The 21,318-nt window shown below is 34.8% G+C and overlaps 2 protein-coding genes across 2 annotated transcripts; one reads left to right on the top strand and one right to left on the bottom strand.

Annotated features, from left to right (window-relative positions):
- The first annotated feature begins 5,214 nt into the window (after positions 1-5,214).
- On the top strand, positions 5,215-12,682 carry LOC110097215 (caffeoylshikimate esterase-like). Its single transcript, XM_020823478.2, has 7 exons — positions 5,215-5,244; positions 5,772-5,898; positions 5,992-6,138; positions 7,712-7,842; positions 7,933-8,070; positions 8,267-8,365; positions 12,002-12,682. The coding sequence occupies exons 1-7, from the start codon at positions 5,236-5,238 to the stop codon at positions 12,227-12,229; spliced, it is 879 nt and encodes a 292-aa protein (XP_020679137.1). The 5' UTR covers positions 5,215-5,235; the 3' UTR covers positions 12,230-12,682.
- Positions 12,683-15,476: 2,794 nt separating this feature from the next.
- On the bottom strand, positions 15,477-20,436 carry LOC110097274 (UDP-N-acetylenolpyruvoylglucosamine reductase). Its single transcript, XM_020823551.2, has 2 exons — positions 19,636-20,436; positions 15,477-15,930 (listed from the first exon to the last, which is right to left on the bottom strand). Exons 1-2 carry the CDS (start codon positions 20,352-20,354, stop codon positions 15,642-15,644), a joined length of 1,008 nt encoding a protein of 335 aa, XP_020679210.2. The 5' UTR covers positions 20,355-20,436; the 3' UTR covers positions 15,477-15,641.
- Positions 20,437-21,318: the final 882 nt, after the last annotated feature.

The following is a 21,318-nucleotide window of genomic DNA, read 5'->3' as shown; positions in this document are numbered from 1 at the left end:
GAACCTTTAAACGAATACACGGTTGTAGTGACCGGTGTATTTGTTTAAATACATTCTTTTTAGGCCTTCAAGGCCTAAAATCAAGAAAATTCATAAACAAAGGCACAAAGCCTACGAGAAACCCGATCCCCTATCGATAAGTTGATAGGGTCGACAAGGTTCAATCAAATGGAAATGACCCCCAAACACCCCGATGATGGCCGTGTTGAATGCTAATCTCAACCGGAGGGGTTTCACAAACATTTTCAAATGCCACCCAAAAATCCAAAAACCCAATTCTTCAATTCCCAATATCCAATCTTTCCAATCTCAAATTCATTGCTGCTACTATATGCCAGATACACGTATTCTATACGTATCTGATTGACGACTAGCCTTAATCGAAAGTTCTCTCTCGTGATCGGGAGGGGTAATTAACTATAGGGGCTTGCGCCTATAGGAAACTAGAACTCAGATCATAAAGTCCTCGCAAATGAGGGCGAAATCTCTGGGTAGTGTCTTATCTACAAACCCATCTGCCTTCCAAAATTTACCTCGGAACTTAGTTCGTTAAAACTCCCTCGCCGAATATAATAAGAAAAGCGAGTGGAGGCCGAGGCCGAATTTTCGGAGCCCACAAACTCACAAAGAGATCTAGCTTCTCCTACGAACTCACTAAGAGATCGTGGAGGTTTGCACTCACAAAGAGAATATGAAATGTCAAATTTGCATTCATCAAAAAACTAACTATTACATAAGAAAAGGGCCATATAAATAGGCCTCAAAATGACAAAGAAAGCAAAAGAATAAAATGCCCCTTGAGCTACAATAGCTACCAAATACCCATGAGGGCAAAAACGGAAAAACATAAAATAAAAATAATCTACTGCATAAAATGATGAAAATACAGATCATGATCGTGGCCTTCGATCTCCGGCATCTCCTGAAGGTACATGTGTCGAAATCGCTGCTGATGTCCCTATCACACTTTGCATGCAAAGTGCTTTGTGAAGTTCTAGATATGGACTATACCAAATAATCTTGGGTCATCTTTGGCAATTTGATATGCTGCTTGGTATGGTTGCCCTGTTAATTTATGTTTTGATTGGAAGGGCAAGAAGATGAGGCTGTTACCCTAAGGTTTGAAACTAAACAAAGAATGCCCATTAAACGAGCCACATTCACCAACATCTCCAGACATCAACTACTCGCTGCTTTCAAGAAAAATTCCCAAATGTTCGCTAGCTTACTCACCAAGCACTCAATTTGGTACACCAAAACTTCTAGCGTTATAATTGAATTTATTACAACAAGTTAGTGATCTTGTGCCATATGAACTTCTAGTTTAAGTACCACCATTACGAACAACCCAACAACACATTCTTAATTTTGGGAGAAACACTACCCAACTTTTTGCACTACAAAATGTGCTCTTGCCTTCACGAGAACTTCAAATCCTCCAGGATATCGTCGATGATCTTCTCAAAAAGAACCTTATTCCCCACAATTTGAGTTTATGCACTGACCTGCTCTAATTTTTTCTAAAAATAATGACACTTGGAGACTATGCATTGACAATAGAGTAATTAACAAAATCACAATCAAATATAGGTTGCTATCTTCCTCCAAGTCAGGGCTTGAGGATATGGATAAACTAGATTAGTCTAGATGGTGTTGCTATCTTCTCCAAGTCGAACCTCTAGAATGGGCATCATCATTAAAATTTTTTCTAATGATGAAAAGAAGATAGATGCTTTGGCTATTAGGATAGGCTCTTTCTTGTCTCAATGCAGTAAATTGATAAAAAAGTTCAGTGTGAAGTTGAGTCTAGCTAGACAAAGATGGTCGACTTAGGAGACAAGAATTCTACACCATTGTTCAAGCACTAAAGTAATAGAAACATTACTTACTCCATCAAGAATTCATCTTATTCAGCAATAACTTATCTTTTTTAATTTTTAAACTCCCCAAAGAATTTGAACCATATGCATGCACGTTATGTTTCTTCAAAAGTTTAAATTTCATTGGCATTTGTATGAATCCTTTAATGACTTTGCAATTCTCTAGGAAAATGATGTTAATCATTCCCAACAACAACAACAACAACATCAAGCCTTTATCCCACTACGTGGGGTCGGCTACATGAATCCTTTTTCTCCATTGTGTCCTATTAAAAGCCAAATTCTCGTTTAAATCTAATAAAGAAAGGTCATTCCTAATATTTTCTAACCAAGTCTTTTTAGGTCTACCCCTACCTTTCTTAACACAAGTCAAATCTAATACCTCTACTCTCTTAACTGGGTCGTCGGAAGGCCGCCTTTTTATGTGACCAAACCATCTAAGGCGACTCTCTCTAATCTTATCTTCTACTGGAGCTACTCCAACCTTTTCACGTATATGCTCATTTCGTATCCTATCTCTAAGGGTAAAGCCACTCATCCATCTAAGCATCCTCATCTCTGCCACACTTAACTTAGTATTATGCTTCTCTTTTAATGGCCAACATTCGGCACCATAAAGCATTGCAGGCCTCACTACCATCTTATAGAATTTTCCCTTAAGTTTGAGGGGTACATTTCTATCACATAACAAGCCCGATGCATTCCGCCACTTCAACCATCCAACTTGAATTCTGCTGATAATATCCCCATCTATTTCACCATCACTCTGAACAATAGATCCAAGATACCTAAAACGTGTACTCTTATTAATGACTTGATCGCCCAAAGTCACAATCCCCTCACTAGGACTATTACTACTAAAATTACACTCCATATATTCCGTTTTAGATCTACTCAAGCGAAAACCTTTAGACTCTAAGGTTGACCTCCATAATTCAAGTTTACCTTCAACTCCCTCTCTAGTCTTATCAACAAGAAGAATATCATCAGCAAAAAGCATACACCAAGGTACATCATCTTGCAAATGTCTAGTGAGAACATCCATGACTAAAGCAAATAGATATGGGCTTAAGGCTGATCCTTGATGTAACCCAACCGAAATAGGGAAATACTTGGTCAAACCACCTTGTGTTTGAACACAAGTAATAGCTCCTGCATACATATCTTTAATGATTTGAATATAAGCATTATTGACTCCTTTCTTATCAAGAACTCTCCATAGCACTTCTCTTGGAACTTTATCATATGCTTTTTCTAAATCAATAAATATCATATGTAGATCCTCCTTATTTCCTCTATATTTTTCCATCAAACCTCTGAATAAATGTATGGCTTCCATAGTCGACCTACCCGGCATAAATCCAAATTGATTTTGAGAAACATTAGTATCACGCCGCAACCTATGCTCTATAACTCGCTCCCATAATTTTAAAGTATGACACATTAACTTAATACCTCTATAATCATTCCCAAATCAAGGATTTTTCACTGCAGTGGGGATTCCTATTCAATAGAAATCGATTGTGCATCTCGAACACCTCACTTCAATAGCAATTGACCAATGAAATTTATGGAGGACTAGTCCTCACATCGGACAAAACAAGTCCCTGACATTCTTTCAAACTCATTTCTTTGGCCTAAACTACAATAGGACATCTATCATTTATTAAAAAATGTGTTATTTTCCGGGCATAAAAATGTGCCACTCAAGACATAGGGTTGTATTTCCATTGCCAATTGTTAGTTTCATTTGGGAAGGCCTTAGTCTTGATTTCACTTTGGGACTACCTAAAACACAATGTGCAAATTCATTCATGTTTGTTGTTGATTGATTTTAAAAAATGGTAAACTTCATAACTGGTAAGAAAATTTTTGATGTACTAAATGTTGCTCGTATTTTTTTCAAAGAAATCGTGCACCTCCGTGTTCTTCCTTAGAGTTTGACATCAGATCATGATGTTAAATTTATTAGTTTTTTTTTTTTTTTTTTGTGAGAGTTATGGAATTGTCTTAAAACTTAACTTCACATGGGCTCAACTTATCATGCTCAAGCCGATGAGCAAACTGAGGTACTAAGTGCTAATTGACAGCCGACAAGATAACAGACAATATGATCTGTTATCTTGTCGGAAACCACCCGAAGTGTTGGGATTAGGATAAACAACACGTGCCTACAACTCTATAGCCAACAGATCCATGATAAAATGCCCATTCATTATTATTTATTTTAAAATACCTAACCATACAATCCATCTTGCAATCATTTCCAAAGTGCGGAGCAAACTTCTTATTGACTTGGTTACTAATTTCAACGATATGGTTCAAGATGTTTAGAACAAATTGACAGCAGCTAATATAAGCTATAAATAGCACGTAGATTTATTCTGCCAACTCAAGATCTTCAAGTTGAGAGGCTTAGTAATAATTCATCTTTGCAATGAGCGATTACCTACTGATGCCTAATTAAAATTAAAGCCACAAAAACTTGGGCCATCCCCTATTTCTAACCATATCAACAAAAATGCATATGTTGTTTCCCTACAACCAAACTTAAACATTTCTTCTACCTTCAACATTGCAGACATTTACATCTATCCCCCTCCAGCTGATAGTATCATGCACCTCGCTGAACTTGATTAGAGTTCTTTTTGAGAAGGAGAGAACTGATGCAGCTTATTCCTCTACCTTCAAATCACGGAAGTCTATTCTGTATTGCGACCTTTTCCTCTGTTTATTGCTGCATTACTGCGCTTGTTTTAGTAGATATAATGGTATTCGTTAGCACTTAAAATGGTTTACCTTCTTCATGTAACTATTCTAACCGTCACATAGAGGAGAGGTCATTCTTTTTTTGTACTTACTTCGCTCTGGGAATTACCACATAGTAAAAGGATTTTTCTCTTTTTCCTTATCTTCTTCCTTCTCTTGTTGGCTTCCACGACACATTTTTTTGTTGTAGTTTGAATTGCTTTTCTCCTGCAAGCGCTGCACCAACCCAAAGTATACTTGGATGGAAATCCAATTAAATGAATTGGTGGTGCGATTCTGAATTATTGAACCCCCAAAGTGGAGGAGGAAATTATGTTTTTCTTCGCATCTGTTCTCGTTTTCAACAAATGAATGAAGTTTGAATAATTATTCTTTAGTTTTAATATCAGTATCTCTTACGTCACAATTTCATCGCAGTTGTTTTTTACCATACAAGCTTTTGTTGCATTTGATGTCTAATCTTTTAATCTCTTAGTTTCTTTAGATTTAACTAGTTTTTGCTTTCAGACAATGTTAATTTGACCAAGTTCTTCTGGCTAATGTTCTTTCTCTGATTTTTATACAGGCGGAATATGAAGGGATAAAAATGAAGGAGGTAATGAGTTCTGTAGACCCAGCTCTTTGTTATTTTATTGTTATCTTTTTCTCTTCTTGAACTCGTTAAAGGTTAAGCAGCATTGTTTTGCAAATCCTTGGATGGCATCTGTGTTTATGCCAGTTGTGGCTGTTTCCCAAAAGAAAAGAAGATAAAGATGATCAATTTGTATTGTCCTAACCAAATAGAAGTGCACTTCTTTTAACTTCATTGTGGCTATGACTCTTTCCCTTCTATGACTCTTTCCCTTCTTTCTCTGCATTCATTCAGAATTGAGCTGGTCAAGGCAACTTAGTAACTATATCTTTGATCTTTTAGTTTTGTTGATCTTTTGTTTTTTATTTTTTTTGGCTAAGATATGAGAAGCATGTGAGTGTTCTGTCTTTATCATTTTTATTGAACGCTTTACTTCATTCAATCATATCACTGTCTTGGAATTTGATTAATCTAATAGTCGCTTGAGTATTCATTTTGTCATTTTGTATCTTTCTGAATGTGAATTCCCTCTTTTCAAATAATTATGACAGTCCTATGAGGTGAATTCTAGAGGTCTGGAAATATTCACTAAACGTTGGCTTCCAGAGAATTCTCCAGTAAAGGCATTAGTATTTTTCTGTCATGGTTATGGAGACACCTGCACATTTTTTGTTGAAGGTATTCATGCTCTTGAACTCGTACCACTGTTTTGGTATCTGTGGAATGTTTAACGGGCTGCAACTTAATGATTACATGTTCACCTTTGTGTAGGTATTGCCAAGAAAATAGCCTCAGCTGGCTATGCTTTTTTTGCTATGGATTACCCTGGTTTTGGTCTTTCAGAAGGACTACATGGCTATATCCCAAGCTTTGATAATCTTGTTAATGACGTGGTTGAGCATTTCTCCAAAATTAAAGGTAAATTTTTTACATAATTTGCTAGCTGGAACAGTAAATTTGCATGGTGTTCCTTGTGTTGCACTTATTGAAAGAAAATTGTGCTCTGACCCAAGAAAAGAAAAGAAAAGAATAAGAGTTTGTCATTGCAGCTCTTATTGCTTTTAGATGCATTACTATTGCTTTCTGTCTCATTAGCCATGCATATCATTAGTTTTTTGACAAAGCAACTGGTTTGGGTTGAACATTGATCACATTAGCCCACTTCAAACTCGCTTCTTCTCTGCCTAAAATTCTATTTTCTAGTCTTGCACCTTTTTTTATTTTGTACTGTACTTCTATTCCGTAAGTTAGTTACCTGCTATCAAATGTTAGGGGATAGAGGCAATGTGCACCCATATACTCCTTAGGGAGTTAGGAGAGTGGTTTGTTTTTCTTTTTTCTGGTTTTAAAGATAAATTTCAAAATCCAGTTTTGTATTTCTTGGAGGAACACCATTCATGCTCCCTTGTCGAAGAACTCATTTTCCCAAGCAGCATTTGTCGACTTATTTTCCTACATCAACGAGTAGCAGAGCCTAACGAACCCATTCTATGGCTAGCAGTATATGCAAAGATCACCTCCTTGAAGGCGAAGTTCTCATTGTGTATGCCCTTTAGGTGGGCATAATCGCATTGGAACGGTAGATCGATGCCTCACGTCGGATGTTGAAAAGATTCTTGCTAAAGTTGCCAATTAGAATCATAAACCCCAGCTGCACTATAGTCTCGCGTCTCTCAAAAATAGGGCTAATCAGAGAAGTTTGACTAAGTAAGATGGACACATTTTTTATAGCATATGGTATGCAGGTTCTTGATAAATGATTGAGCTGAATTTTTTGTGAAAAAGTTTGTAGAATAGAATCGAGTAGTTGTTTGTTGGGCGGTTGGACCTAGTTATTCTGTTGCTCTAAGTGAAACTTTATATAATCTTTTAGTTATTTTTTTTGTCGGTGGATATTTAGAGATGATAAATAGGAAAAGATGAAGAATGCAACATTCTTTCTAATTATGTTGTTAGTTAGCACTTAGCCATTAATGTGCAGCGTGTAGGCATTTGCAAACTTCCCTCGTTTCTCAGTTTTGGATCTATTTAGTCAAGTTTTAGTACATGTTGGTCAAATCAGGTGATAAAGGAGATAAGTAATGCCTAAATCACTATAAAATTGAATAAAATGAATTATATATTCCTATTCCCTACTTAAAAACTAACCTATTGTTGTATGCAAGCAAGATTTTTTTTTTCAAACCTCATCCTTTTCTACCTCGCCCCTAATATTTTAACCAGTAAATATTCTTAAATCTGTACCCTGAAACATCTTATAAGGTAGATTCATCTATACTTTCCATTTCACTCCGAGTAAGATTTCATGATGATTATGTTTATGATAGTTTGATTGATCTAGGATTTAGCTACACGAATTTCAAATTAACATGAGTAACTTGTCCATTCAATGAATATGAATTTAACTCTGGTGAAAATTACTGCAAAATATGTTACTTAGGTTATCAGGATCGGTAATTGCTTTACTTGCTATATTATTACTGGAAATCAGAAAATTCTGAATTCAAAGGCCATCGAAGCTTCTTATTTGGCGAATCAATGGGTGGAGCAGTCGCCTTGAAGATTCATCTTAAACAGCCTCAGTTATGGGATGGTGCAATTCTGCTTGCACCAATGTGTAAGGTAGTCTGATTGGTTTGCGCTATTGTGGTTTTGTTGTCCGTTTGCCTAAGCTTTTCAATCACAATAGTTCACGTAAATTGCTTTCTTTAGATAGCAGATGACGTGATTCCCCCTTGGCCCATGGTGCATCTTCTGATCGGTTTAGCCAAAGTTCTTCCCAAAGAAAAGCTGGTACCTCAGAAGGATTTAGCAGAAATGGCATTCAAGGACTTGAAAAAGCGGGAGCAGGTCATTCTATGAGACTCCAACCTTTCTTCATTTTTGTATAATTAATAAGATCTGCAATATTTCTGTATGAAGACACTTCTGGATGTGCACTTCTTTATGCAAAGTTATAATTTTTTTTTTCCATGTTGTTTTGATGCATACATTTCTCATAGAAACTCTGAAGATACGTATAACATTTTGCTACTTTATTATGCAGACTGCATATAATGTCATTGGTTACAGAGGTAAACCACGCTTGAGGACAGCCGTGGAGATGCTCCAGACCACACAGGAAATAGAACGTCGACTTGCAGAAGTATGTGATTACTCACTTCACCTTAATGTTCTGTGTCCAACTAAGAATTATTTAAGCTGTATATTTTGATTGGAATGAATTCTAGAATGGAGTGGAATCAATCCAAATTCACTGGGATAGGTTAGTTTGGAATCTTCTTAATGAATTGGACCAAATCTGTTATAGTTCTTGAGCTTATTGGTTTGTGGAACTGAAGGCATGAACACACTTAGTAAGGGGAATCGTAATCAAAGAAGGTTTACCTTTTCTTTTACGTAACCAATTTCTTAACTTTCATGTATAAGCAAAATGATGCCTGCTATTATTTTTATAAAATTACGTGTCATTACTTCAAGCATGTTTTGCATGATTAATGAGTTCCATCTAAAAGCTTGCATTTCAAGTGAATAATCACATCATAAGTATTCAATATATGAAGGATGCTTTACATGTTATCTAAGTCATGATAGTAAGTTCACAATTCATATATAACCATAGTTTTCAAAAAATGACTAGAGCAGCCAATTCGACTTAAGTATGCTAAATTTAAATTAAAAATCAAATTTAAAGATTTAATATATTTAAATTTAAAATTACATAAAATATTGTTCATGAACTCTGTTTATTTTTTAGTCACAAAATTATATGATTATATAATTATTACATCATTATTATATCATTTAGGATTTATTTAAATATTTTTTAACATTTATTAAGTCATCTGGTTCCACCTCTTTCAAATCATTGAATGTTGAACCTCTCATTCTTTTAATTTGATATTCAATCTAGTTTTCACAACCTTACATATAACATGATTATGAAGGGATCTTTATTGTACACTACATATATACATGATATTATGCAGTAACTTGTATGCTCGTCATAGTTGATGTTCTTGTGATTGAATGTCTGAAGTTAGATCATTAGAGTAATGAATTCTATCATAAATCAAACTAGGATTCCATAAATTTTAACAAGCCTTTAGGATCTTGTTTAAGTGTTCATCCGTGAATTGAAACTAGTTCAATATAAAAGATTTTCAACATTAAAGTATTACTTATGAAGAGATTTCCATACTTATAACTTATAAGTACCATTCATAATATCACATGAGTTCATTCTCCATTATATATTCTCTTTTAAAACAAAATTCAAGATAGAAATTTCATGAATTTTAAAGTAAGATAATGATATCCTACTTCTTGAGCTCAAAAAAGCCTAATAGATTGACTTCCAAAAGCTGTCCAATGAAAATCCTAGCATTGCTCTTCCTTCCCATGTCCGAGGCAATTACCATGTCAATCAAATAATTTACTAAATGTAGGTGATCTTCTACTTGCAGCTAGGGTTTCTCCATTTCCAAGAGGTGATGGAAGCTTTCAGTCAAAGCCAAATTACATCAACAGAGGTGTCTTTCTTCCTCGAAGTCTTTTAGTTCAGGACTACAAACCTTTTTGTGATTCTTTGGCAAGGCTTCAAAGCATCATCCTTATCCTCTCCTATCATAAAAAAAAAAAAATAAAAAAAAATTATCCTCTCCTCTCATTCCATTTTACGCCTACCCAGTTGTAAGTTCGGCGAACTTAGGTTTAGAAGCTTTTGGCCAACTACAATAATCTCTTACCTCTCTAAAATACTCGACACAATATATTAAACCTTCCCAATCCAAAAGCTATAAAACCCCTCCACATTTTTCTTTCAAGCACCATTGGAGCTAAGTGATTAGGCAATGTATTAAACGTGTTTCCAATATTCCAATTACCATCCTGAAAATATTTTGCCACTTTAGACGAGTTATTAAATAGCTTAGGATGGTAATCAGCTAAGGAGATATTCTTACACCATACATTATACCAGGAAGAGATGCCGCTAGCACCCAAACCCCAAAACAACCCTCTCTGCATCATCATTAATTGCATTAAATTTCTTCAACAACAAAATCCGAAAACTTCCCTATAGAAGATTAAATGAGCCCATAAGCTATCTTGATTTTTGAACTTCTTCCGAAGCTTCTTGTTAAAAATTGGAATAAGGTTGTTTAATCTCTTGGAAATTAAAGCATTTTTTAACCACAGGAAGGCATAATCCTTCAGATTTGTCCTATGAATTTTAGACTCAAGATTATTAAGAATCAATTAAAAAGCCTTATAAGTTATTAATATTTCAGTAAGAGTTGGAGGATGGAGAACTTGGAGCGATTAATTAAAGCATAGATCCCATTATCCTTTGAAAAAATATATTTTTATCCTTAGGAGGCAGAATTGTGTGTTCCCACATCCTATTATCTCGTCTTAGAGATTTTATTAGATTGAAATTTTTTTAGGTTCTTAGTATTTATCTTTATCATTGTAATATATTCTCATAACTAAGGATATTCTCCTCATTATTTTTTCCTGATTTATTACATGTATTTACCAATATGTAGGCGCATGTGTTAGTGTTAAAATAAATCGATAAGATTCTATGTTCCAATGTTGTATCAGAGCGAGGATGACCCAACCTCAATGATTGTTTGCCCCCTTCTCTTTGGTGACCTCTCTCCCATCTGATCTCTTTCTAGCCTCCAAGTTAGCATACCACGCGACTGCCTCTCTTATTGTATTTTTGAGCTCATCATGGAGCTCGCCTCTCCATGCCTTCACTCGCTTGACATTCGCTCTCCCCCATGTGTGTATTTGTGCTTGATTCGACTGCGTTCCGCCTGACGGGCCAATGCTCTCTTGTTGCTTGCTTTGCTGACATCTATGTGCTTATGCTAAGACAACCCTGCTCAAGTGTTGTTGGGCCTACTCATGTGCATTTCTACGTGCTTGTCATCACTCTGCATCATAGCTTGTGGCATTCTTTGGATATGGAAGATGATATTTTTTGTCAATATTGGACATTAGAGTATTTGTGTGAGAATTTAGGAACTCCAGGCCTCGGAAACTCTTCAAATATAGATAGAGGAGTGTGTCTACTTTAATTTTGAAGTATTTCACCATTTTTTCATGGTATTTTGGGTAGACAAAATGGAATTTAGAATTAGATTAGCTCAAGTTAGGGTTCTTCATGGCCGAGAGCTTCTATGGGACATTTGTGTGAATTTTTCTGAGAACATTATTGGATAAATGGTATGGAAGTGTGGAGGGGAGATTGTAGAAGAGTTCTACAACAAAAGATAGTCAGGGTTTATGCAAAGTACTTGAACTCATCACTCATCAAAATGACAAAACTAAAGGAATCGCCCAACTTCTCCACTGCTGAGGCCAGCCACCAAGCCTCTTCCTTCTTGGAATCCAATAATCTCAATAAACACACATCAACCTCTTCATTTTTCATTTCATAAAATGAATTATAAGAATTTACTTGCAATCAATTACTCTAATGTGAATCATAAGAGTGCTAATTACACACATCAATCTATTGAACCAACCACCCTCGACCCCTGTAGCTCCGGTTAGTCGGTTTTGTCAAAGTCCAATATTTCACTTTGACTTCTTTTGCTCGCGACTCTTAAGATTACGTGAATCCTCCCAATGAAAAGAAACTTTTAAATTTTCTTATTCAATGAATGAAAAAACAAAAATGAAAGGAAAGTTCTAGAAAGAAAGTTCTAGCATGTTTGAGGGTACCTGTTGCATCTGACCTCTTATGACAAATTTCTTTTTCTTTCAGGTTTCTCTACCTTTATTAATTCTGCATGGTGAGGCTGATAAGGTGACTGATCCCTCAGTCAGCAAGGCTTTGTATGAGAAGGCCAAAAGCTCAGACAAAAAACTCCTCCTTTATGAAGGTGCTTACCATTCCCTTATTGAAGGAGAATCTGATGAGATGATTTTCCGAGTTCTTGGTGACATTATTTCATGGCTTGATGACCACTCTGCTGAAAAGTCTAATAATTAACTTTGTCTCTCTCTCTCTCTCTCTCTCTCTTTCTCTCTCATCTCTCTATCTATCTATCTATTGGTTTCAAAACGAGTTAACAGGTAGAGCTTGGGTCCGACCCAAACTTGACCAGATATGAATTCAATCGATTCAAACTTGGCCTATTTAATAACAGGTCAAAGATATGGACTCAAATCCAACCCGGTGATAACACGGATGATCTAATAACCCGTTATGTGCATGATTGGTTTATTCAAAATTATATCAATTTTCATAGATCAGAATGAACCTGTCTGTCTTGTTTGTTTGGTTGTTTTAGGTTGCCAAAATATTTCTTATATAATAATGTAAAGTCTTAGCAAGCGACATGTTTTCTTTCTGTAAGTTATGTCCTTTGGATGTAATACTTTGTTTGGTAGCTCCATCTAAATTTTCAGATTTGGATTTATATATAAACTGTATTTGTTTGTTTGTTTTCTTATTTTATAAAACAACAACATCAAGTTTTTATGAATTCTTTTTCTCTATTATGTTCTCTTAAAAGTTGAATTCTTATTTAAATTTAATAAAAAATTTCATTTCTTATACTTTATAGTCAGTGGCGGAGCCAGAAAATATATCTAGGGGGGCCTAATTTTTTTTTTTTCTAAATTTTCCTTCAAACTTTTTACATCCAGGCTTAGGACCAATATAATTAGTATTAAAAGTGATAAAACTTTGATAGTGAATTAGTTAATTTTCTTCCTTCACAAAATGATTTCAATCATCAAAGCACTTAATTTCTGTTAGATCATGTTTAATATATTAACTAAATATGTGATATTAAAAATTTTATTTCACAAAAAAATCATAAAATCTCTTTAAGATCGAATCAATATAAGATTAAGATAATATCAATCAAGAAAAAAATGTAAATAAATAGGAAATTAAATTGGGAGTGATTTGAATGGATGATCAATTTTGATCCCGGACTGTTTATTGGGCATTTAAATGTCTTAGTGATATTAGAATTCGACGATCTTGGGCTTGTTGGATTAGTCTTGTCTAGCCGCTTGATTCGATTATAAGAATGTCATGTTTGGAAATCGTTTGGTAATACAAATTATGGTTTGAACCCTCCAAATATGCTTCGGGTCTTTGATTTGGAGTCATTTGGGTTCAGATTGAGTTGAATTTGGTGTTGTTGGGTTCTTATTTTTGAGACGTTCAGTTCGACTATAAGTTTACTGAAATTGGAGTTTATATGATCTCCAATTTAATTCTTGAAGTTTTCAACTTGATTTTGTCTTGAGATTAAAAAATAAAATTTTCATTTTTTTAGGGGGCCACGTGCCCCCCCTCCCTTCGCCCATGTTTCTAGCCAACTTTTTTTTTTTATATCTACCACCATCTTTTTAACATAGGTCAAATCTAATATATCTACTCTTCCAATCAGGTCATTCGAAGGTAGATGGTTTATGTGATCAAATTATTTAAGGTGATTCTCTTTAATCTTTTCTGCCAGTTGAGCTACTCTAATCTTTTAACGTATAATCTTAGTTCACATTTTATCTCTAATAATTCAGCTACTCATCCACCTGAGCATCGTCCTCTCTGCAACAATTAACCTAATTTTATGCTTCTCTTTCTTCTTATTTTATGTTGATTTCAAATGTGGGAGATATATTGCTTCTTATTTGTTGCTTGTAATTAGAGGTGAATAACTCCTTTCAATCCATGCTTTAGCATGTTATGTTGATTTCAACATATTGCTTCTTATTTGTAAAATGTTGAATTAGGGTTGAAGCCCCTACACAAGATATCATGCCTTCAAGGTTTCAATAGAGTTGGTGATTTTAATTATGTGGCTAATGACCTTTGAGGATTTTAGAAGATATAATAAATTCATAATAATCTTTGTAGTATTTATGCGAAAAAGGTTGGAGTAGCTCCAATGGTCGATAAGATTAGAGAGTATGGAGAAAAAGGGCATCCCTTCCTTCGTCCCAAAGACCCTAAAATTATTATTAATGATAGCATAAAATCATATATCATCAATTAACCAATAATTCAATTCACAAATATGTTAAGGTTTTTTTTTTTATAATAATTTTAAATGTTCCTAAAGAATGAAGATGTAACCACCATTTTTGTTGGACAAATGCTTTTTTGTTGCTTTAAAAAAAAATTATATTAAAAAGGTATTTTCTACTAAACTTTAAAATTTTATTTTTTTTACATCAGCTTTATAAAGCATTAAGAAAACCATCCAGAACAAAGCTTAAGATTTCATTTGGACTGCTTTAATGCTGCTTTCTAAAACGGCTTTCTAGTAAATTTTTTTTTATTTAGAAATATTTGTACTAAAAAGTTATTTTAGAAAATAATAAGAAAGCTACCCCAAATAAAGCCCAAGTCTTCCGAGTTCTTAATAATCAGCTATTTGCTCAATGATCTGTTAAGGAATTCTAAGAATGAAGAGCCCGTTGAAGAAGAGTGATGTCAATAGTACTTGTCAATAAGTCATAAAACCTAATCTGCTCATTTTTTAGGGTAGAGATTGTGCTAGAAATGTATTTAGAGTTCCATTTGGTGACTATGTGAAGTCTATTACAGGGCAAATTATTACGTCCGGTGTCCGGATTTGTTCAGACACCAATCCAGATGCACCACGTCACCAAACTACACTGGGCCTCGGTGTATTTAGATGACGTTGCATGTCTGGATTGGATGTCCAGACATCCTGTGACCGGACGTAATAATCCGCCCTATTACAGAAGGCAAAAATCAGATCACCCATAGCAAGAATGCACCAAGCAGCTGAGACAATTTCCAGAAAAAAATACATGCTTTTGATGAACAGAGAGAGAGAGAGAGATGTCACTGTGGTTTGAATACAAATTTCTTGGAAAATTATAGCATTATTCATCCAAATAATCCCCACGTAGTGGGATAAAGGCTTGATGTTGTTGTTATTGTTATTCATCCAAATAATAAATTGAAATAACTATCACTCATACAAGACTTCAGAAATCAGCCATATGGTTCTGAAAATGCAACAATTATTAGCCATCATCATAGGCCATATACAAATCCTTGTGGAAAAACCAAAATCAGTCCAGGAGAAATTATTCAGTGCGAAATTTGGATGGGAAGAACCGTCCGGATTGTGAATGACATACTGTAAACACACATGTATACAAAAATTTGATACACACTGTATACAAATATGTACACAGTGTGTACACATACATATCCGGACGATTCTTCCTGCCTAAACTCCACACATAATACTTTCTCAAGCATCTCAATGCTTGCTTCACAGCATTAAATGCTTCAAATAGATCCTCTATAATTGAATAATTTATCATATCATAGGAGAATGAAGTTCACTGCCCAAAAATTAAAAAGAAGAAGAAGAAGAAAATCTGTATAGTTCAGCTAATTATTCCTAAGCAGAACTGTAAGGCACATACCTTATTTCTTCTTTGAGCTCTATACCAAACATTCGATCTACCTTGTCCTTAACGAAGGCTATGAGAGCCAGAACGTCTTTGGCTGTCGCTCCACCAGTGTTGATTATGAAGTTTGCATGAAGCTCAGAAACTTTGGCTCCTCCAATCACACATCCTTTGAGGCCGGCGATCTCGATGAGTTCGCCGGCGGCCACACCGCAGCCCGCTGGGTTTCGGAAAACAGAGCCTGCGCTTCGTTCACTGATGGGTTGTGTCTTCCTCCTCCTGCAGATTCAGTTTATAGGATCCAAGGAAAAAATTTTCAGTTCAGTTCAGTTCTGGATAAAATGATAAATAGATTGAATAAAAAGTAGGTGAGATGTGTGTGATGGGTAGTTTAGGAGATATCAATGTGGATCTTAATAGTTTATAAGCAATGCTTTCACCACCGCTAGCCTCTACCTCCGCCACCGCCTGCCGGCCACCACCGGCCAACACCGGCCACCTGACCACCGCCGTCCACTGCCGACCCCGATAACTGTCAGCCACCTGCCGGACTACCATTAACCACCCTGACAACAATCTTTTTTGCACTTTACATTACATTCATTTTACTTCAAACCAAACAAAAAATACAAAAAATAAGAATCTTATCGGGTTCCTATTTCAAACATCCAAACAACCCTTTAATGAAAATGACATTTTTATAGTGCATGTAATTATTTAATTCCAAAAATATCATTTAATGAGTTCTAAATTATTAAATTAATTTAAATAATTAGAAAAATTACTCAAGTTATTTTTTATAATAGGAACCTCGTTTCATTTACATGATTTTAAATAGATTTCTTAATTTCATAAAACCAAAAAAATAATTTTTTATAAATTATAACCTAAATAAATTACATTAATTTGATAAAAATAAAAAACATTATTTTCTAAAAAAAAATTCTAAATTTAGAAATATTTTCTATCTTATTTTCATATTTTTTTTCAATTAAGAATACATTTAAAATAATTTATCAAAGCCTTAAATATACTTATAGCATAATTTAAGTTAATTAAATCTTAAATATACATATGCTAATTTCCTAATGAAGTCAGGTAAATTTGAACGGCTGGATCTTCATCATATAACCTTAAGAACAGTAGGAATGATTCACAATATTGCCATCGATTGGCATATTTATTGTTGGAAAAAACACCAAATGGCTAGCAGCCTAAGGTTTCATTTGGGATAGTTTTTTTTGTTATTTTCTAAAGCAATTTTTTAGTACAAAAATTTTGAATTTGAATTTTTTGTATTAAAAAAATTATTTTAGAAAATAACAAGAAAGTTGTCTCAGACTTCGTTTGGGACAACTTTTTTACTGTTTTCTATATTAATTTTTCAATAATTTTTTTTAAAGTAGCAAAAAAAATAGTAATCAAAAGCTTTTCCAAATGAAACCTAAAAGTTAGGGTTTAATATTACATGGTTAAATCAAGATGGATCCTTGAGTTTCTTTATTGATTTTGACTACTTGCAAGTAGATGTAGGCTCATTCAGGCTTCGATTGGGACAGCTTTCATATTGCTTCTTAAAACAGTTTTATATTACAAAAGTTAAAATTTTTGTACTTAAAAGCTGCTTTAAGAAACAATAAAAAAAGTCGTCCCAAACGAAACCTCAGTCTTGAATTGAGCTCTAGGGTGTAGCTCTTCCTCTCCCTCTATCACTAACGTTAAGGTTATGGTTTGAGCAAGGTAAGTGAAGAAAGAATCAGCTGGCTCTCTCAAGCTTGTTCTCTCCTGATGATTTCTTGTCAAAAGAAGGGGTCTAGCTTTGGCATAATCTCTCCCTCCCTCTCTCAAAATGGGCAAAAATAATGGATCATTATAAGCATTAAATGGTGTGTCCTTAGCCTAGGATTCCATGCCACCATTTTTTGGAAGGTGAATGAATGCCAAGTTCATTGCTAATAAACGAGAGATTATTACGTGTGGAGTTTGACACAGAAAATCATTTGATTTTGCGAGTGTGAAGAATAAAAATGCAGTTAATGTTCACCACTGTACTTTTATTGTTCACAATCATAAAATCGAACGGTTCTCTGTGTCCGAACTCCGTACATAGTAATCTCTCCCAATAAAGGGAGGATTTTTTTTTCAATTGGTTTAAATCCATTTAGCTATTGAGGGTTAGCTAAGTTACTTAAATTTGATTAAGATAGGCGGCCTATAGTATCTAAGGTAGTTGTCAAGTTAATGTTTAGATCGATTCAATTAAGCTAGGTTCAACCTATTTTATGGCTTACATTTGATTAGGACCTAAGACTTGACTTGAGTGGGTATGAGGGTCCAGAGTGTCTAAAGTAGCTCTACATTCGGACGCCAATAACATGTCGCCACGTGGTCTTACTCAATACCGCGTGGCCCAACAACTTGACTCGGGATTGCTATATTCACGTATTGCTCGGTATTGCTAGGTATTGCTTGGCAATAATGAAAAATATCGCTCTGTGAAGACCAATACCGAGTAATACCGAGAAATACCAAGCAATACCGAGAAAAACTCGGTATTACTCGGTATTGGCCTTCACAGAATTGTATTTCTCGTTATTGCCGAGCAAAATCGGCCAATACCGAGCAATACCTAGCAACACGCGAACATAGCAATCCCGTCTCCATTCCAGGTTGGGGTTGTCGGGCCACATGGTAAATAGTGAGAACACGTGATACTATTTTAGTGGCGTATGAACGTAGAGCTACGTCAGGTAATCGGACCAAATAAAAGTTTAAAAATAACAGATTATTACATGCAAAGTCCATACATAGAGAACCGTTCGGTTCTTTTTACTATAAACAATAAAAGCACAATAGTAAACAGTAACTTTTCACAGTCACAAAACTGAACAATTCTCTCGGTCCAAATTCCATATGTAATAATCTCTCCTAAAAATAAGCCTGGTGAACTCAAATTAGCCCAAATTTTATGGAATAGATAGGATCATGAGTTGAATTGCTTGAATTGAATGAGAGTTGACCTAAAGGGTCATGGTGTGTCCTTAGGATTCAAATGTGTCAAAATATAACTGCATGACATAATATATTGAATTTTCATGTATAAAATGCGAATGAGATCAGTAGTGACTTTTCTCATAAGATTTGAGAACAAAGCCACCTCAATGAAAGTGATAGGAAGAAATTGGTAGAACAAAATGTGTGATATGCCAAGCTAATTTTTCAGATATATAACTTCTTACAACTTCTTACAGCTTCTTAAAGAAGTCAATGATACCTTTTCCTCATTCGATCTAAGAACACAAAATAAAAAATCAAGCAAATTGAAAAGGCATGCAAATTTCATATATAATATGATGTGTTGCTTCCTACATATTAGTTGCAGTGAGGTCAGCTATGACTATCAGATTGATTGACTTTCTCATATTGTAGATAAAGTCAGCGTTTTAAGTATGCAAAATTTGTGAAGTTTATGGGAAAATATTATGTGAATTTATTTTAAATGGGGCCAATACAAATAATAAAAAATTATCATAATATGTGACTAAGAAAATCAGAATAAAATTTTTATACAAGTAGTTAATATTATATTAATAGCAAAATTTAAAATTCTATCAAGATTACTTTATAATCAAAATATTCTAATATAAGTTTTTTTTTTCAAATAATAATTAATTATTTATATATTATTATTATTTCAAAATAAATTCAATAATTTGAAAACACATGGTAATAAAATTTTAATTAATTTTTCAGCCCATAAATTTCTCAAATTTTAAAATGAATAAATAAAAAAAACTATTCAATAAAAAAAAACTATTCAATACTTTTTTTTTTAATTATAAATATCAAGATATAAATTTTATGTAAATGAGATTAATTTTTCAAAATTTTTATAGTAATTTAATAAAATAATAAAGGTTTTCTGAACCAAAACTTTTCCACGTTTGGAGAGAGAAAAGAGAAAAGATAACGACAGGTGCTCACCTTTCAAGAAACTCCCGCTGCCGATTCCTCGCCGTCGGCGCCGGCCGTAGCCGGAAAGTGACGGTGAGAATCGCCGCCAAATCATCCATCTCCTGCAGCGACGACCATCGATATCCGAACCTCAAATCCTCCTTCCCCAAAACCCTAACCTCTCCTTCCCGATTCACCACTTCCACGCTCTCCACCACCTCCGCCGTCTCCTGCCCGTTAGCCCCGGCATTCATGAACGCCGCCCCGCCCACCGTCCCCGGTATCCCTCCCGCGAATTCCAGTCCGCCCCAGCCCTCCACCGCCGTCCTCACCCCGAGCCGATTGAACGGGTACCCGCTCCCGACCCGAACCCGACCGGGCCCAACCACTTCGACGGTCTCGTCGATAGACGAGCGGTTGAGGACGACGAGGCCGTCGAAGCCACGGTCGGAGAAGAGGCAGTTGGAGCCACGGCCAAGTATAAGAAGAGGGAGGGAGCGAGATCGGGCCAGGCGGGCCGCGGAGATCAGATGTGCCGGTCGGATCGCTTCGATGAAGAAGGAGCAGGCCCCGCCGATGCCGAAGGTGCTCAGGTCGCGTAGCAGCTTGCGGTTGCCAACGTCGATGCCGGCGGATGGTTCTGCGAGATCGGGGGTGGGAAGAGGTGGGAGGAAGAGGAGGCGGTCGGAGGCGGCTGCGCCGGCGGCGGTGGAGATGGGATGGAGTGGGAAGAGGCTTCCCATTGCCATTTCAAGAGAGAGAGAACTGGACTTGATTTCTTCAGATTTTTCCTCTCTCTCTCTACTCTGCAGACGATCTGCACTTCCTAACGGGATGGTAGCCGGTTTATACGCTCGTTTCAAAGAAAAACATTAAACAATAATTTTTTTTTCACTATTTTATTATCTAAAATATAATCATAATTTTATTTGATTATTTATTATTATTATTTAAAATTTTATGTAAAAATATAAAAAAATTAAAATAATCCTAAGATTATTGTATATGACTAATTTAGTCCTCGACTTTACAAAATTAATTCTTGTTTTGTGTCCCAAAGGAATTATTTTGTATAGTTGCGAGATTAAATTTGAGTAACGATATACTCTAGAACTAAAATGATCATATATGAATAGTTAGGTGACTAATTTAAAATTTAATTGATAAAAATTTATTTTTTACAGCAAGAGTTGCTCGTGTGGTAATTTTAAGGAAGCAATTGTTCGATATATTAAAAAAGAACATATTTAGAATAGACACAGTAGCTTTCAGAAAAGTTATTTTTTTGAAACGAGCTTCCTTACAAAATATTTGTAGATATCCCAAATAAATCCTAAGAGTTTTATGTATTTATATTCAAAATATTATAAATATTAATTTAGTTAAAGAAAATATATATTTATGTATATGCTTTGTAATTTAGATAATGAAATGGTAGATAATTAAATGCAAAAGTTTTGAAGTTAGATATAGAAATATATAATAACTTTGTGGTAGCTTTGCAAAAGGCCAAATTAAGGGGTTATATTATATTTTTTTTCTTTTCTTTTTCTTTTTGTTTTATACTTATTTTAAATTGAATTTAGGGCTTGGTTGGTTTGAAGAATTTAAAATAAATGAGATTTTTAAATATATAAAGTAAAGTGAATATATGTATTTTAGAAATGGATAAGTTGTTTGGTTGTATGCACATCAAATACAATAATTTTTTTT

This window comes from Dendrobium catenatum, unplaced genomic scaffold (assembly GCF_001605985.2).
Source record: "Dendrobium catenatum unplaced genomic scaffold, ASM160598v2 fragScaff_scaffold_101, whole genome shotgun sequence".
NCBI classification, from domain to species: Eukaryota; Viridiplantae; Streptophyta; class Magnoliopsida; order Asparagales; family Orchidaceae; genus Dendrobium; species Dendrobium catenatum.
This window is presented reverse-complemented; position numbering and strand designations above follow the sequence as displayed.

Bases quoted from the DNA above. Each gene is read 5' to 3' on its own strand.
- LOC110097215 (XM_020823478.2), top strand. The intron at 6,139-7,711 runs GTAAATTTTTTA...ACTGGAAATCAG, and splicing joins GCATTTCTCCAAAATTAAAG to AAAATTCTGAATTCAAAGGC. The intron at 7,843-7,932 runs GTAGTCTGATTG...TGCTTTCTTTAG, and splicing joins TGCTTGCACCAATGTGTAAG to ATAGCAGATGACGTGATTCC.
- LOC110097274 (XM_020823551.2), bottom strand. From the start codon at position 20,354: ATGGCAATGGGAAGCCTCTTCCCACTCCATCCCATCTCCACCGCCGCC. The intron at 15,931-19,635 runs GTGAGCACCTGT...CTGAATCTGCAG, and splicing joins CAGCGGGAGTTTCTTGAAAG to GAGGAGGAAGACACAACCCA.